The 18771-nt window shown below is 38.1% G+C and overlaps 1 protein-coding gene across 3 annotated transcripts in view; it reads right to left on the bottom strand.

Annotated features, from left to right (window-relative positions):
* Positions 1 to 1178: 1178 nt before the first annotated feature.
* The window catches only part of accs (1-aminocyclopropane-1-carboxylate synthase homolog (Arabidopsis)(non-functional)), a 31955-nt gene continuing 14362 nt past the window's right edge, over positions 1179 to 18771 (bottom strand). The window contains exons 7-19 of one of the 3 annotated variants that reach the window (XR_007896308.1): positions 18107 to 18204; positions 17236 to 17313; positions 17043 to 17143; positions 16518 to 16607; positions 15989 to 16034; positions 15752 to 15893; positions 12996 to 13138; positions 12283 to 12436; positions 11650 to 12070; positions 6862 to 10190; positions 6461 to 6654; positions 3698 to 3889; positions 1179 to 2152 (exon numbers count right to left, since the gene is read on the bottom strand). Coding sequence is in view for 1 of the 3 variants with exons in the window: in XM_051689688.1 (XP_051545648.1) it covers positions 11667 to 12070; positions 12283 to 12436; positions 12996 to 13138; positions 15752 to 15893; positions 15989 to 16034; positions 16518 to 16607; positions 17043 to 17143; positions 17236 to 17313; positions 18107 to 18204 (1256 nt within the window). In the remaining 2 variants the exon portion in view is untranslated. The other 2 variants (XR_007896309.1, XM_051689688.1) reach the window with 2 other exon arrangements.

Below are 18771 nucleotides of genomic sequence, written 5' to 3'. Positions count from 1 at the left end.
CCCAGTCATCAATTATGTAGGTCTTTAGCTGCACAGTTGTAAGGGGTCTTCGTTGCTATCTAATGCACATCATAGTGTGCCACACATTCTCAATTGGAGACAGGTCAGGACTCCAAAATTTGTAGATACCTGTCTGCATTAATGGTGCCCTCACAGATGTGCGAGTTACCCATGCCATGGGCACTGACACACCCCTGGCCCATACAGACACTGGCTTTTGGACCAGATGCTAATAAAACCTTGGATTGCCCTTTTCTTCTTTAATCCAGATAACAAGACGGCTTTGTTTTTGTTTTTAACTTTTTGAAATGTGGACTCTGACCAAAAAACAGTTCCACTGTTCTACTTTCCATCTAAGATGAGACCGAGCACAGAGAAGTCGGTAGCGCTTCTGGACAGTGTTGATGTAGGGCTTCTGCTTTGCATAGTAAAGCCTTAACTTACATCTGTGGATGCAGCGGCGAGTGGTGTTGACTAACAAAGGTTTACTAAAGTAATCCCAAGCCCATGTTCATGATATACATATATATATATGGATGAATGCCGTTTTTTAAGATCAGAGATCACGCGCATTCAGAAGTGGTTTTCGTCTTGCCCTTAATGCGCAGAGATTTGACCAGATTCCTTGAATCTTTTAACTATGTTGTGCACTATAGAAAGTGAAATGCCCAAAATCCTTCCAATTTGTTTTTGAGGAACATTGTTCTCAAAGTGCTGGATTATTTGCTGAAGCATCTGTTGGCAAATTGACAAGTCTCGAATGATCCTTGCACTTTTTTTGGAGGCTCCTTATATACTATGACACAACTGCATAACCTGTTTATGTCTCAAATTTTGGAGCGTGTTGCAATCATCTGATTTGAAATTACGGTGCATTTTCTAAAAACAATTAAATTCACAAGGAAAAACATCATATAATGCGTAGTTGTGGTGCTTTCAATATAGCAAAGGGTGAATATAATTTACAAATCACTCCTTTTTGTTTTTTGGAATTGGGGTTGTAGCATCATTATACTTAAAATAACACAAGGGTTGCTGTGTTGTCATGGAAACAGATAAACAACATACAAAATATGCCACAAGAAACTAAATATAATTATGCAAAATAAGAAACTACATATGATTATACTGACTCAATATGCCACAAGAAACTACATATGATTATACTGACTCAATAGTAAAACAATCTTTCCATTTATTGAAAACAGTAAAAAAACAAAACAACAACAATAAAAACCAATAATAATTATAATTTAAAAAAACGTTCCCTTGCCAGTGCACAGTGTTAAGCTTATTTTACAGTTTTGCTGCAGGTTTATAAAAAAAATTACTACAGGTTGCTCTAGTTTGTAAAATTACCAGTAGAGGGATGTGTATGCAGAAAAAACACAGACAAATTAGAGAAAAACATCTGTAGCACCGTTCAAAAAGAGACTGCAAAAACACAACAAAGTAACCAATATTCTTAACAAGTATAGTGTTCTAATTCTGTACTAGCACCTCGGAGTGACACGTCCCACATACATGAATTGATAAGCAGTACAAAGTGCATTGTGATTATTTGAATCAGGGTTGTCCGTAAGACTTAAGATACATAGAATGATCAGAGCTGCAGATAACGACTAAGAAAAGGTACAAATAAAGAGTTTTTCAGAGTTCATCTGCAACTGGAACATCTCTGTAGCATTACTGTTGACACTCAGCACTCTCAGTGTCATTTCAGAAGTCTTTTTGGGCAAGGCACAATGCTACATTTGGCTGGGAGGTACCAGCTTTGGAGAGACCAGAGAGAGACCAGTTATATCTTCTCGTGCTTTTCCTTGCTATCCCTTTTCTCTGCTTCAGGGCACTGACATATACCTCCTTAAGCCAGGATGAGACTTGTGCTCTGAGCGATGGCAACCCTCACTAAACGATCTCGCGTACGCAACCTCAGGGGCCTTCCACCACATATTGGCAGACTTTATTAGGTCCGGGAGGATGTCTGGCACCACAAACTTCTCCGCCAGGAAGACCACAGGCAGTACAGCCAATAGCAAAGCCCAGCCCACAACTCCCAGCCAATAGGACGAGCCTAATCGAGTGATGTCATCGCGGATCTCGCCAATATGTTGGTGGGTGAAAAGAGCCCAGCTGAGAAAGAAGAAGAATCCTGTTGAGGCGAGAAAATAACGAGAGAGTCAAAAATAGGGATATAAGGAAAAGGTGAATTTTACATCAAAACTGTAGGACAGTCGTTATCAACTAGTGGGTCTTGACCCAAAAACGGATCGCAGGTCTTTTCTGATAATGTCGCAGACAGAAGGGGAAAAAAAACAATGCTAAGTTGATATGATAAAATTCTATTAAACACAAAATTATGCTTATTTTGGTTAGTAAAAAAAACAGGCTTAGCAACTTTAAAAAGCTTCCCATATCTGTTGTTGATATCAAAGACATCAAATGCGCATCCAATCAAATTTATATGCTATTTTGCCACAAATTCATCGGCTACTATGACAATACTATTTGGTAATATTAATATTAAGTGATATAAATACTTTTCTATTAACTAATAAAAATAGGGTAACACTTAACAATAAGGTTATACTCATGACCATTAGTTAATGCATTAGGTATCATGAATTAACAATGAACACTTTTTACAACATTTATAAATATTGGTAAATGGATCATTGATGAATAAAGTTGTCCAAGGTAATACGTTTTAAATCTTTAAAAGTAAAACACACGTCAAGATCGTAGAAATATAATCTGTATGACTATTGTGGTTTTGTACATTTTAAAAAACATTTATAGTAATTTGTACCAAACAAAATAAAAGAAAAATCTATTTAATGAATAGATATAAAGTAAAAGGTATTAAAATACTTTCCTTGCACATTGAATACATGAGGGTGTAGACAACATAATCATTTATAAAAATAAAAAATGTGAATGTTTATCAAGGTAAAAAAAAAAAGTCACAAATTTTTGAGTCAAGAAAATCTAAATGTTTTCTCAGGGCTATACCATAAGACCTAAACGAAATGTGTCTATCCATAAAATGTCAAAATATTTTATATATATTTTTTTTAAACTTCACACACAGTCTTGAGGGTCTAAAGGGGTCCTCTTTTATATTTTTTTCCTTTAATCAGATGACAACAAATGGCAACCTAAATGTTGGTTACACCCATTGGTGGACTGGCCATAGGGAGAACCGGGACTTTTCCCGGTAGGCCGGTCACGAAACGGGGCCGAAAGGCCAAACATCCCCACCAACCCCAAACAACTTTTGGGCTGGTTTTTATTTTAATTCCAGGGCCAGTTTCTCTTCCCAGTCCACCCCTGATAACACCACATTTGAACTCCACATTTTTAATTCGTACTTAAAAAAACATGTTCATTATAGAAGAGATGTATTCAAGTCACTGTTTTGTGTCTATAGCATTTTTTTATGTATTTTTGAATAACAATAGATCCTGACATAAAAAAAATTGTCATGTTAAATTACTAATGTTAATTTATACAATTTCAAATATTCAACCTTATTGTAAAGTTTTACTTTTATATGATAACAAAAGTAACAAGTTTGTTACAATGTTGGACCGCCACTTGATCTCCAATGTATAATCTGTGTCCTGAAACAAAAAAGTAGAGATCCACTGCTCTAGAAAATGGTTAGGTTGAGGAAAGCTACAAATAACAAGTTTACCTGTTGGCACTAGTGTGAAGAGTAGCAGGGTGGTGGGGTCGAGGGCCTGGCCTGCCATCAACAGTGAACGAGTGTTAGAGTAGGACCGCACTGTTTCAGATGTCCAGCAGAGGGCGAACATGAGGCACAGCACTCCAGAGCTCACAGACATGAGGAAGGCGACCAATGCAAACACTCTCTCAGCCTCAAGAGCTGTTTGAACAAAACAATGACAGAAACACCTTAAATATTAATGACATTGTAAACTCTGAAAAAAAGTGGTATTTTTCCATAAAATTCTGACCCAGGGAAAACCTAATATAAAAGAAATTTCCAAACTTGTAGCATAGTAAGGGTCCGTTCAGACCTAACTCGATCACCGAGAGTGAGAACCACATTATAGCGACCACGAGGAGGTTAACCCATGTCACTCTACCCTCCCTAACAACCGGGCCAATTTGGTTGCTTAGGAGACCTGACTGGAGTCACTCAGCACACCCTGGATTCAAACTCGCGACTCCAGGGGTGGTAGTCAGTGTCAATACTCGCTGAGCTACCCAGGCTCCCTCATACCCCATATTTAATACTTCGTAGAGCTACCATTTGCTTTAATGCCATCAGTCTGTTTGGATATGTCTCTACTAGCTTCACGCACCTAGATTGAGGAATATTTGCCCATTTGCAATTTAGTCAAATTGCGGGGTGAGCGCGATGGACTGCTCTCAAGTCCATCCACAGGTTTTCTATTGGATTTAGGTCAGGGCTCTGACTTGGCCACTCAAAGATTTTGAACTTCCGATCCTTATGCCACTGTGTTGTTTTTTTGGCGGCGTGTTTAGGGTCATTATCGTGCTGAAAGGTGAACCCATCTTCAATTGTCGAGCAGAGGGCCACAGATTTTCCTCAAGAATTTGGGTGTACATGGCAGAATCTAATTTCCCTTCAATCCTAAAAAGTTGTCCAGTCCCCACTGAAGAGAAACACCCCCACAACATAATGTTGCCACCACCATGCTTCACAGTACGTATGTTATGTTCTGGGTGGTGTGCTGTGTTTGGTTTTCTCCAAATATAGCGCTTGAGATTCAGTTCAACAAGTTCCATTTTTGTCTCATCTGACCGTAAAACCTTTTGCCGCATGGCACCAGAATCCACCAAGTGTTTGTTTTTTTTGTTTTGTTTTTTTTTTCGCAAAGTGCAGACAAGACTAAGTGTGGCGCTTTTTCAGAAGAGGCTTCTTTCCTGCCATACAGGCCAGCTTTATGTAAAGTTTGGAAGATTGTTGTCACATGCACAGACCGATCAATCTCAGCCAAAAGGGCTTGTAAATCCTTCAAAGTTGCCTTTGGCCTCTTAATAGCCTCTCTGATCAATATCCTCCTGACACGGTCATCCAGTTTGTAGGGACGACCCAATCTATTCAAGGTTTTATAGGTATCATGTGCTTTCCACTTATTAATAATGCTCTGAACGGTACTCAGAGGGATAGACACCTTTGAACTCTGTATGTACCCTTCTTCTAACCTATGCCTTTGCACAATTTTTTTCCCGGAGCCCTTTTGTAACCACCTTTCCAACCATGGTGAATTCTTGAATTCATTACCATGCACTACTAGTAATGGAATCCTCATGGAACAGCCGGTTTTATTTTGAAGTTATCAAAACCACTACAGCTTATGTCAGGCGGGGTCCAGTTAGTCAGGTATGTGATCTGAAAGGTGATTGGTTGCACCTGAGCAGTTTGTAATGGTTACTCTTAGGGGTCTGATCACTTATCTAAAACCAGGTATTTTACTAATTAATTTGTAATAATTGATCAGAATTTTTTTACATGCTATTTTCATGTTAATGTTGAAGGTTATAGTGTAAATACAGCTGGAAAAGTTTAGATTGAATTTATTTAAATTTCCAGGTTGTAATGTGACAAATAATAAGGATTTTGACAAAGTATGATGACTTTCTATAGGCAGTGTAGACTCAAGACACGTTTTGAGACATTGTCATTGTGAAACAATTTAAAATAGAACTGATCTGTTTTTGACATCATCCTTAACATTTTCATATGTCGTCTTCTGAGGAAGAAACATAAAGGGGAATGCTTGACAGGCTAAAACTAATAAAACATGCAAGTAATGTGAGTTCATGTCATAGCCTGTCTGCTGCAGTCCACCTGAGCTCAGAAACCTCTCCAACACATAACCATATGTGAAGAATTAGATCACATTTGACATTTGAAGGTATTACAATAGCTGAAACGTCAAACGATCTGGAATTTCTGCACATTTTTACAGGGGAATTTCACATCAAACCCTTTGAATTCCCTGGTCTGTACCGGTCCAAAGTGAACAAGTCAACATTTTTAAAATTGCCACATAATTCCTCTAAAGCTTTCAGTTCCTACAAATATTGTGGCTATATTTTTCCAACATAATTCAACATTACAAAATAACCAATACTACCAAATACTGACATCAGGAACACACTTACTGTAATGTAAACTTGATGTAAAGTTGTTGTCTTACAGTATTACTATTACATATCTTTATAAAGGCCATGTGAATGCAAGTTATCAAGAACAAAGTAAAAGACTAAAATGGATGAGGCTCAAACATGGGCTACTAGAATGATACTCTATACAATATAATAATAACAACTCAAACTTCAACTTTAAAGCACCTTTCTTGCTTTTCATGATTGTAGCTCAAAATCATATATTCACATAATACAAAAGTCATAATAGCTTTATTTTTTATAGATAAATGTGGAAAGCACACATATCACACACCTTTAGTGATGTCTCCGGCCGTCCAGCTGTCATCCATGCTGGTCTGATTCCCAGAGGACCACAGACCCCTGTCATTCAACCACCGAGGTGCCCAGATGGCATAGCTAATAAACAAACAACCCATCAAGCCAATGCATGATTCAATAAATCGAAAACGACTCCTTGAGTCAACCAGTTCTGGTCCTTTCATTGTTCTAATGGGAGTTCAAAAGAGAAGAGTAAAATGGTTAGATATAACAGTACGAGTTGATTTGAGTTACACTGAGTTGTCTTATCACATTCCAAGTTTAGCTGGCCAAATTGGCAATCGTCTCATAAAACATTGTAATTGTTCCAATACCTTAAAATGTCAAACACTGTATTTCTTAAGAAAACAAAGTAACCATTGATGATTTCCTTACCTTGAAAGGCTTCCTATAATAAGAAGTGTCTTGAAAATGTGTTTGTTTACAGATATTTGATGATTCCCAATTGTTTCCCCACAGTACAATGCGATTGATAGAATCAGCAGCTCCCTGTCACGCTCAAATATCAAATGAATCAGAGGCAGAGAAACAGAGGGGTTAGAATGAAACTGTACAGACACACTTCTCTCTCACTTCCCCTTCACAGCGCTGCAGTATGACACAATTAAGATGTCCCTCTGCCCACAGTGGAGACCCACTCGCAATGGAAACTCCCACTCAGTCATGCATAAACACACATACTGTAGACACATACAAACAGAGAGAAGTTAAATTCCCCCAGAAACCCCTTTGAGTGCGAGTCGCTGTGGTTTGGAAAGTGAAAATGATATTTTACAAATCAGTTTACTGTTCTCTATTTGAACATGCATAGCCTGTATTTCTGAAAACAGAAGTCCAGACTAAAAAAGTCCAGAATTGACATGAATGTACACTACAAGTCAAAAGTTTGGACACACCTACTCATTATGTTGGTTCGACGAAGCCAACATACTGTTATTCTACAAACTTTGTTTAGGGGTTTTTCAAAATCCCTAAACTGAGACCAAAATGTCAAACACAAATACCTCAGAGCTTTTAAGCTACATCCACCAAACTCGGCACAGACCTTCAGACTGTTCACGAATAGTATGCTATGTCTTTTCTAACTGATCGGATTTAAGTTTTTTGCACAGCGGACGATCAAAAATAGGAAAATGCCCATAGACTTACATTGACTGAATGTTTAAATCGGCAAAATCGAATGCTCCTTAATTCAAACTCAAACCGTCAAAAATGTAAATGTTAAAAACCCCATAAAAGGCATTTAATCTGCTTTAAGTTGTTCTCTTGTTTTATCTATCTACATCAGTTTATCTGACTATATGTGACAGTCTGACTATGTAGCTAGCTAGCTGTCTGGCTGTTAATCATCAAATTTAAAACTTTTAAAACTAGTTAAAATTTCAGAAAAGGCTTTAAGCTAATATAAAATACACTATATTGCCAAAAGTATTCGCTCACCCATCCAAATAATTGAATTCAGGTGTTCCAATCACTTCCATGGCCACAGGTGTATAAAATGAAGCACCTAGGCATGCAGACTGCTTCTACAAACATTTGTGAAATAATGGGCCGCTCTCAGGAGCTCAGTGAATTCCAGCGTGGTACTGTGATAAGATGCCACCTGTGCAACAAGTCCAGTCGTGAAATTTCCTCGCTACTAAATATTCCACAGTCAACTGTCAGTGGTATTATAACAAAGTGGAAGCGATTGGGAATGACAGCAACTCAGCCACGAAGTGGTAGGCCACGTAAAATGACAGAGCGGGGTCAGCGGATGCTGTGGCGCATAGTGCGCAGAGGTCGCCAACTTTCTGCAGAGTCAATCGCTACAGACCTCCAAAGTTCATGTGGCCTTCAGATTAGCTCAAGAACAGTGTGTAGAGAGCTTCATGGAATGGGTTTCCATGGCCGAGCAGCTGCATCCAAGCCATACATCACCAAGTGCAATGCAAAGCGTCGGATACAGTGGTGTAAAGCACACCGCCACTGGACTTCAGAGCAGTGGAGATGCTTTCTCTGGAGTGACGAATCACGCTTCTCCATCTGGCAATCTGATGGACGAGTCTGGGTTTGGCGGTTGCCAGGAGAACGGTACTTGTCTGACTGCATTGTGCCAACTGTGAAGTTTGGTGGAGGGGGATTATGGTGTGGGGTTGTTTTTCAGGAGCTGGGCATGGCCCCTTAGTTCCAGTGAAAGGAACTCTGAATGCTTCAGCATACCAAGAGATTTTGGACAATTCCATGCTCCCAACTTTGTGGGAACAGTTTGGGGATGGCCCCTTCCTGTTCCAACATGACTGCGCACCAGTGCACAAAGCAAGGTCCATAAAGACATGGATGAGCGAGTTTGGTGTGGAAGAACTTGACTGGCCTGCACAGAGTCCTGACCTCAACCCGATAGAGCACCTTTGGGATGAATTAGAGCGAAGACTGCGAGCCAGGCCTTCGCGTCCAACATCAGTGTCTGACCTCACAAATGTGCTTCTGGAAGAATGGTCAAAAATTCCCATAAACACACTCCTAAACCTTGTGGAAAGCCTTCCCAGAAGAGTTGAAGCTGTTATAGCTGCAAAGGGTGGGCCAACATCATATTAAACCCTATGGATTAAGAATGGGATGTCACTTAAGTTCATATGCGTCTAAAGGCAGATGAGCGAATACTTTTGGCAATATAGTGTATGTCTTGTCAAAGTTTACTATTTAGTTCTTTACTATTACCATTTTCAACATTTGACAAAAATAGCAAAGGCATCAAAAGTACAAATGAACTAACACAAATGAAAGTATGGGAATAATGTAGTGACCAAAAATGTAAAATGCACTCACTCAACAATTTATTAGGAACACCTGTACACCTACTTATTCATGCAATCAGCTAATAGTGTGGCAGCAGTGCAATGCATAATATCACGCAGATGTGGGTCAGGAGCTTCAGTCAATGTTTACATCAACCATCAGAAGAGGGAAAAATATAATCTCAGTGATTTTGACCGTGGCATGATTGTGGTGCCAGATGGGCTGGTTTGAGTATTTCTGTAACTGCTGATCTCCAGGGATTTTCACGCACAACAGTCTGAAGAGTTGACTCAGAATGGCGCCAAAAGCAATAAAAAGAAAAACATCCAGTGAGTGGCAGTTCTGCGGACGGAAACGCCTTGTTGATGAGAGAGCTCAACAGAGAATGGCCAGACTTGTTCGAGCTAACAGAAAGGCTACAGTAACTCAGATATCCACTCTGTACAATTGTAGTGAGCAGAATAGCATCTCAGAATGCACAACACGTCGAAACTTGAGGTGGATGGCCTACAAGAGCAGAAGACCCAGTCGGCACTTTATTAGGACAATAGTGTTCCTAATAAAGTGCTCAGTGAGAGTATATTCATGCATTCATGCATAAGCCTTTAGATCAAAAGATCAGTCAAGTGGGTCCAAAATTTGGAGTGGTAGTGTACATAACATATTTGTGAAAACACCTTCTTAGACTATCAAACACACCCATTAACTGTTTTCAGTGTCAGCAGTAGGTGGTACTGTATGCTGAACCACAGCAACCATGGTGATACATCACAAGGATTGCCGTCTCGTCATGGTAACAGTGCAACAGCACAGGAAAGAAACAGCTTTCCTCTCCCCAGCAAGGTGGGCTCACAGGAAACACCAACAGATAGTTACTTCCTGTGGCTTGCTTTCTGCCACAGAGCTGAGATCACTTTTGTAGCTGTCTTATGGAGAGAAAAAAAAAAAAAAAAAAAAAGAGGGGTTGGTATCTAGACAAGAGCAACTGGTCTCAGGTCACTGTAAAAGGACCAGACGTCTGACAAAAGATTAGATAGCCTGAATCGGGGGGAAATGATGGCACAACGTACAGTTTGGTAAATGTAATTTAGCAAAAAAACATTTTAATTGAAGATGAATTCATTCTTACTGTCAGGAGCCCTTAAAACACATCACACCCATTAAAATCTTCAGAATTAAAACAAAGCTTTTAAAAGACATTTTCTTTGAAAACACAAAACTGAAAAAAAAAAAAAAAAAAAACAACACCCTTGAGGGTGCCAAAAACAAGGAATTTATGTAACAGAGTGTTTCTTGTAAAATATAAGAAGTGTCAAAAAAGAACAAGTAAACAAAAATGTGCCTAAACCACATCCACTTTTAATCCAGATGTGAGAACATGCAAAGTTTCATCCCTTTCATCACCAAGGTGGTTCAGTTTGCCAGTTTTAAAATTTTACATAATTTTTAAGAGGCCATTTCAGACATTTTTCTCCCAATTATAGGTCAACTTATCATATCAGTGGATTGTTTTGTGCCAAAAAACTTTATACTTTCAACCCGGTTTCATGAAGTAATAATAGTACGAGATGGCAAAATTGTATGAGTTGGCTCAAACAAAAAAGTACAACTTTACTCCCATAGAGAAAAATAAACAAAGCAACAAACATTATTAAAATTTTTCCTACATTTAACACCAAAGCCAAACATAACCATAAAGTCTTACCCCTTACCAAAACTCTAAACCTAACCATGCTTTTAATTGGAAAAATCATTGTTGTGTAGCATTAAAGAAAGAAAACAAGAAGAGGGAAGCGTATTACAGGTTACTGACATCAGTCATTTGTATTGCACAAATAAATATGGAATGAATAACCAAATTTGTTCACAGACATTTAAAGAGTTAAATATGGGGCAAGCAAAAATGTCATGCCTGTATTGTTCCGATTTGAAATTTTGTTTGTTGATTGGTTAGCCTCTATGGGAATGAAAGTCGTACCTTTTCATACAAGACAAGGTGTGCAATATCTAACGATTTCAAGTTGTCATGAGACTGTGTTGGATAATTTAGTTTTTCATGGCCATTTTCGATGCTCTATGCCCATTATAACTCAACAGGCCATTAATTGCTGCTGTTATTTCAAAAGATCAAGAAAAATTTGATTTTTTGTGATATAACGCATTTAAATTAATTTAAACAACAGATTGATTATCTAGAATCTGACATTTGAGAGCAATTAAAAGGGACTGTCTCCAATTACTGTGACGGCCAGGATAATATTTTACAATTTAATAATTATTCAATAATTATGGAGCTCCCAGTGGTGTCATTTTCACAATTACAGACTCCTTTAAACTATGTAAGATGTTCATTAAAAAATAATACATAATGATGGTTAAACTAACTTGTCTCTTGTGTTACTTTACTTTCTGGCTCTGTTGAGCAGATCTGTAAAAACATCCAATTGTTTCGGGTCCTCTCCAGGAGCAAGCTCAGGCTTGTTCTTCTCCAGCCAATCAGATGAGTGGATCTGCTGCTCTGGAGTACCAATCAGAGAGCCCAGACTCTCTGAGCTGATGGCGGATTGGCCGTTAAGAAATACAAAGTCCTCATCAGCCAATGAGACAGGCTCTGTCTTAATGCAGACTGTGTCATTTTGATGTTTGGTTTGAACACTTGAGGTCTTGACTGTATTGTTTGTATTCTTAATGTCTTCTCTCTTCACTGACTCAATGGTGTTATCTTGTTCGTCTCCTGTCGTCTCCTGCGACTCAAGTATGGCGGAGCTCTGAAGGTCTTCTAAAGCTTTCCTAATCCTTTGCACACCTAAAGAAGAGGGATGTGAAAGTAATTAGTACACTGTCCAAGTACACTGTGACTTCAAGGGTAGACATTACTAAGAATGGGAGGGTAGACACTCAAAAAACCTGATTAGATAAACCTGCAAAGGTTAGCAAATATACTGTCATCTATAAAAGACCACTAGAAGAAAGCACTGCCTGGTCAGATGAGTGAAGAAATGAGAGGTCTAAACAGACCTAGCTTTAGTTTGTGCCGTTGATCACTGAAGATTATTCTGAACCAGCCTGGTGAGGTACAGTTGAAGGCCTGACCACAGCTCAGCAGAACCTTGTGTTTGATAAAACACCTCCATACAGACAGCTCCGCAGCAAATGTCTTCTCCTTTAGATACTACACAGAGGCCCAAAAACATATCAGGATACATAAAACTTGAACTTTCGGACTCAATTAAAGCTTTTGGGTCTTCAAATATAAAAATCCATAAATCTGTTGATATTAAAGGTGCTGTAAGCGATTTCAGCCATTCTACTTCCACAAGACTGAGCCATTGGATTAGCCACGCCCCCTTTTTCCAAAACCCTGCAGTCCAAAGATACCAAAATGAGCTTTATTGAGAGCAGAAATGGTTATTAAAAACAACGGTAGTAAAATAGCGCCCTCAACTGACAAATGTTATGAACATCATGGCATAAAAATGCATTATTCCTCAACAATTTGCTGCAACAACAATACTTTGAGAACGTGCAAAATGATTGACAAGCAGAAAGCGCCATTGTCCGTGGACACATTTTTGTTTGCTGTTTACAGAGTCTAGACCTGTTCCAAAGATCGGTGAGATTTCTCAGGGCACTTATTTAATTAATATCTTTCAGGAAGTAGGAATTTTTTTGCATAGCTTTCCATGAAAAAAACAAAAACGCTTACAACTCCTTTAATGTGAGGTTCTCACCTTGCTCAGGTCAGCCCAGATGAAAAAGCCAGCACCCCTGTGCAGAAAAGGAATTCCCATTTCCTTCAGTTCTCCTGTCATGTAGCTGTGAGCCTCTCGTAGCCGGCATCTGTTCTCCGGGAGGAACTTGTTATTCAGCCAATCTGGAAACATCAAGAAAACCTTCTCAGGGGGCCTGGGTAGCTCAGCGAGTATTGACGCTGACTACCACCCCTGGAATCATGAGTTCGAATCCAGGGCGTGCTGAGTGACTCCAGCCAGGCCTCCTAAGCAACCAAATTGGCCTGGTTGCTAGGGAGGATATAGTCACATGGGGTAACCTCCTCGTGGTTGCGATAAGAGGTACTTGCTCTCAATGGGGCGCGTGGTAAGTTGTGTGTAGATCGCGGAGAGTAGCATGAGCCTCCACATGCAGGGAGTCTCCGCGGTGTCATGCACAACGAGCCACGTGACAAGATGCGTGGATTGACTGTCTCAGAAGTGGAGGCAACCGAGACTTGTCCTCCACCACCCGGATTGAGGTGAGTAACCGTGCCACCACGAGGACCTACTAAGTAGTGGGAATAGGGCATTCCAAATTGGGAGAAAAGGGGATATAAAAAAAAAGAAAGAAAACATTCACATCCATCCAGCACTTTGAACATGATATAGGCCATAAAGCACATTACAAACAAAAACCACAAGGGCTAAAAAAGAAAAAAGCCCCGTTTAATTTAATGCATACCTCAGGTCTTTAGTGACCCGAGACCTCATTCCTCCACCTGTACCTCATCCATTTTTTTGGAGTTATGCCCCACACCTCTTTAGTATTCCTCAACCTTTCCATTCTGGATAGCATAAAAAAAAAAAAAAAAAAGCAGCCAAAATTGCAAAAAATTCAATACAAATTATAGCTACTTTATTACTAAAAGTGTTTAGGGTCATTAAAGACCCTAGAAATGTAATAGTGTTGTTTACTGGGGGGCTTCCGTAAATCATAATTTAAGGATTATTTCATAATCATAATTTTATATAAATTTACTAGAACAGGATATCAATTTCTGTTCTGACTGTGTCAATCATGAATTCTCAGTTTTCCATATGCATGTAAACATGCATATTATACATGCTATTTCTTACTCAATGTGGCGATGATGTGTCAGTGATTGACTTGATATACATTTGACACTGACAAAGAAGCAACTTGGAAGTAGACTATAGCAAGTACAACACATGAACAGTATGATATGATTAGTATCATTTAAGTGTACTACTGAAATTATGTAAGTTGTGCATCTATTTAGACTCAAAATGTGACTGAGTAAATATATATATATGTAACTTATGTGTAGATTATGTGTTATGTGTAGCTCAATATGTGTTTGACAGACAATTGAACCTCATGAAAATTCAGTGTGGAAGTAATGAAATGTGATCTATATTAGTTGCATCGTCTTTGATGTATGAAAAAGAAATATATCAGAATATATTTTATTCTATTATTTTGTAATTGTCTTGAAAATGTTTTGAAAAGTTGACACTATCTGGCCATTTTGTAGATCCATTTGTGATAGATATATGTGCCGGGTATCTAAAGACCAGATTATGTAATAATGTTTGGCAAAACACCCATGCATTGAAGGGTTAAGGAATACTGGAGCCAAAAAACAAAAATGAGCTAAATTATAACATCTGATGTCATTTACCATTATCATTATACACTGGTGGCCAAAAGTTTGGAATAATGTACAGATTTAGCTGTTTCGGAAGGAAATTGGTACTTTAATTCACCAAAGTGGCATTCAACTGATCACAAAGTATAGTCAGGACATTACTGATGTAAAAAACAGCACCACCACTATTTGAAAAAAGTCAATTTTGATCAAATCTAGACAGGCCCCATTTCCAGCAGCCATCACTCCAACACCTTATCCTTGAGTAATCATGCTAAATTGCTAATTTGGTACTAGAAAATCACTTTCCATTATATCAAACACAGCTGAAAGCTATTTGGTTCATTAAATGAAGCTTAACATTGTCTTTGTGTTAAGACTGGCATGTCTTAAGGTCAATATTAGGTCAAAAATGGCAAAAAAGAAACCACTTTCTCTAGAAACTCGTCAGCCAATCATTGTTTTGGGGAATGAAGGCTATACAATGCTTGAAACTGCCAAAAAAAACTGAAGATTTCATACAAAGGTGTACACTACAGTCTTCAAAGACAAAGGACAACTGGCACTAACAAGGACAGAAAGAGATGTGGAAGGCCAGATGTACAACTAAACAAGAGGATAAGTACATCAGAGTCTCTAATTTGAGAAATAGACGCCTCACATGTCCTCAGCTGACAGCTTCATTGAATTCTACCTGCTCAACACCAGTTTCATGAACATTATTACAAACTTTTGGCCACCAGTGTATATGATGAGGATTAAAGTATATTTAGTTGCATCTCTTAATTCATCCCCTTTAAAGCACCGACGCTAAGCCCATCAAAATACCAAGCAATCCACCAGAGCAATCTATTGCCTTGAAAAATAAATTGATTTCAAAGATTTTCAATAGTTTGAGAACAGACATTTTTGGCTGCTACATCGCATCTCACCATTTAAAAAAATAATAATTTCAGGTTTTGTGCCATGACCATTGTGTTTTTAATATAACATGAAAAGCTAAGTCTGGGCAAATAGTCATGATAGTTTGAGGGTGAACATAAAACAGTAGAAGACAGCAGGATCAGAGTCCAACAGGCTAAGTCATGGAGAAGGTTTGTGCACCTCTATCTCTGAGAAGTTCAGCCATCTGGTACTGCGTAGGTCCCGGGACTCCATGAAAGCTGCCCAGCTGATCCAAGGCCTGAACCAAATCTCTGTTTTCCGAGTAGACCATACCCACTCGCATCCCTGATAAAGCGAAATCCTATATGTGCACACAGCAAAGAAATCCAACCAAAGTATGAGATTTACAGTTTCAATGCAGTAATGTCAAGAATTTGAAAATGATTTGAGTCTTACCTTACTGGTGCCCCACATAACGTGGGTTCTCTGGGGATCTGGCAACCTGGTGAAACATTGGTATGATTTATAATGATTATTACAGACCATATAAAATTCATTTTCATCAGGGTTCCTACATTTTTTGATCAATGAATGCCCATGACTTTTCCGTAACCTTCCCAATCGTTTGTGATTACAGAAAATTGATTTTTAAAATTCATTCAAATTCAGTTGGATTTGCCAGTTAATTATTCAGACCAATTTGAGAATTGGTTCAACTGATTCAATCGGTACGTTTACATGCACTTAAACATTTTGATTCCAGTCAGAGTAAAACAATCATTTGTCTTTTCAAAATGTCATGCAAACTTTTTAGTCATACTGAAATTGTATCAGTCCGATTTTTGTAAAGTCAGACTAACTGAAATGTTAATTTTCCATGACGAGTAATGAACTGAGTTTTCAATTTCAGCTTGGGGCATATTAATTCATTAACCACAAAACAAAGTACATGAAAGAAAAAAATGAGAGCATTTGTGTTCCTTACTGATCCAAACCGAGAACACTGCGAAAGTTGTCCGTCTCATTAAATACTGAGAGCATGTAAATCTCATCCACAATCACATGAAGCTCGTGCCTGAAGCATATGAGGGAGAGAAATAATGAAAGAATGAGTAAACGAGTGCATACGAGTGTCACTGAGGGGAGAAATTTTAATTAAAATGACAATCGTGAACACAAACATCCTTTCTCTTGTCAATAATGGGTAACTTAATTACTTGGAAACAAGTATTTTCACAGACCAAGAGTTAGCCCATAAAAAAGCACTTAAAAGGATAGTTAAAACAAAAATGCAAATGCTGTGATCATTTACTCACCCGAATGTTGTTCAAAACCCGTATGACTTTCGTTCTTCTGTGGAACACAAAAGAAGTTTTGAACAATGTCCATGCTGTCATACAGGTTTGGAATGACATAAGGGTGAGTAAATGATGACTTAAAGAATCCTTTAGATGAACTTTAGGGATAGTAGCAGAATGGCATTGATTCAGTGGTTGTTTGAACAACTCACTTTTTGGCTAATTTTAGAAAGCTGGTCATCTCTTTGGCAGAGTACACTTCTCCCAATGGATTATGCGGGTTTAATAGAATAAGCGCTTTGACGTTTAATCCCTATAAGGAAAAACAAAAAAAACAATTTAAAGAGATTCATAAAGTGTGAAAAGTGCGTTTGTGCAGTGTGTGTCTTTTGATAAAAAAAATACCTCATTCTTGGCCTCTTTGAGGGAGTTCTCCAGTTTTTCAACAGTTAGCTGGAACGGTCTAACATCACTTCCTGTGGGCTGTAACCCAAACATACACAAATAGACCACTTTAGACAAACAGAGAATAGCTGCAAAAACCAAACTAAAATAGCCATAATATGACAACGTTATATTAACAAAGATTAAACTGAACTTAATGTTCCAGGTTAAATTCAAGTTAAGCTCAATCTACAGCATTTGTGGCATAATGCTGATAACCACAAAAAATTTAGACTTTTCCCTCCTTTTCTTTAAAAAAAGCAAAAGTCGAGGTTACAGTGAGGCGCTTACAATGGAAGTGAATGAGGCCAATTTCTGGAGGGTTTAAAAAGGCAGAAATGTGAAGCTTATCATTTTATAAAAGCATTTACATTAATTCTTCTGTTAAAACTTGTGTATTATTTGAGCTGTAAAGTTGTTTAAATCATCATTTTTACAGTCGTTTTAGGATTTGTTGACATTACATTGTCAAGTTATAAAATTGGCTATAACTTAACACAGAAAAGGTTAGTAAGTGGTTATCGCACTAAAATCATGTTAACACACATATTGTTTATGTCTTGTGGCTATACTTTTGAAATAGTGAGTATTTTAATGTTTACAGATTGGCCTCATTCACTTCCATTGTAAGTGCCTCACTGGAAACCACATTTTTGCTTTTTTTAAAGAAAAGGAGGGACGAGTCAAAATACATTTTTGTGGTAATCAGTATAATGCCACAAATGCTGATGGTTGATCTTAACTTATATTTAACCTGGAATATTCCTTTAAAGTTAGTGCCAACTCTTCAAAGGAAATCCTTGAAATCTTTAGTACAAGATCATTGAAGCACCTGACTATCCAGTGGCACATGGTGTAGTTTAACACTGCTGTACAAACCCACATCCTCTGTTATTACACCATAGAAGGGGGACGGGATCAGAATGAAATCTGTAACACACAAAAAGCATCCAAAATATTGTAATCCATTTAGCGCAGTAATAAAACGGTCGTCAATCAATATGTTTTTCAACAGTTGCATAAAGTTTCTGAAATACAACAATTATTCTGCACATTATTTACTCAGTTTAATAGAAAACTGAAAACAAAGTATTAACACAGGTGGCCAACAGTTTGGAATAATGTACAGAATTTGCTGTTTCGGAAGGAAATTGGTACTTTAATTCACCAAAGTGGCATTCAACTGATAACAAAGTATAGTCAGGACATTACTGATGTAAAAAACAGCACCATCACTATTTAAAAAAAAAAAAAAAAAAAAAAACATTTTTGGTCAAATCTAGACAGGCCCCATTTCCAGCAGCCATCACTCCAACACCTTATCCTTGAGTAATCATGCTAAATTGCTAATTTGAAACTAGAAAATCACTTGTCATTATATCAAACACAGATGAAAGCTATTTGGTTCGTTAAATGAAGCTTAACATTGTCTTTGTGTTTGTTTTTGAGTTGTCACAGTATGCAATAGACTGGCATGTCTTAAGGTCAATATTAGGT

The sequence above is a fragment of the Myxocyprinus asiaticus genome, chromosome 46 (genome assembly GCF_019703515.2).
Source record: "Myxocyprinus asiaticus isolate MX2 ecotype Aquarium Trade chromosome 46, UBuf_Myxa_2, whole genome shotgun sequence".
In the NCBI taxonomy this organism is placed as follows: Eukaryota; Metazoa; Chordata; class Actinopteri; order Cypriniformes; family Catostomidae; genus Myxocyprinus; species Myxocyprinus asiaticus.
This window is presented reverse-complemented; position numbering and strand designations above follow the sequence as displayed.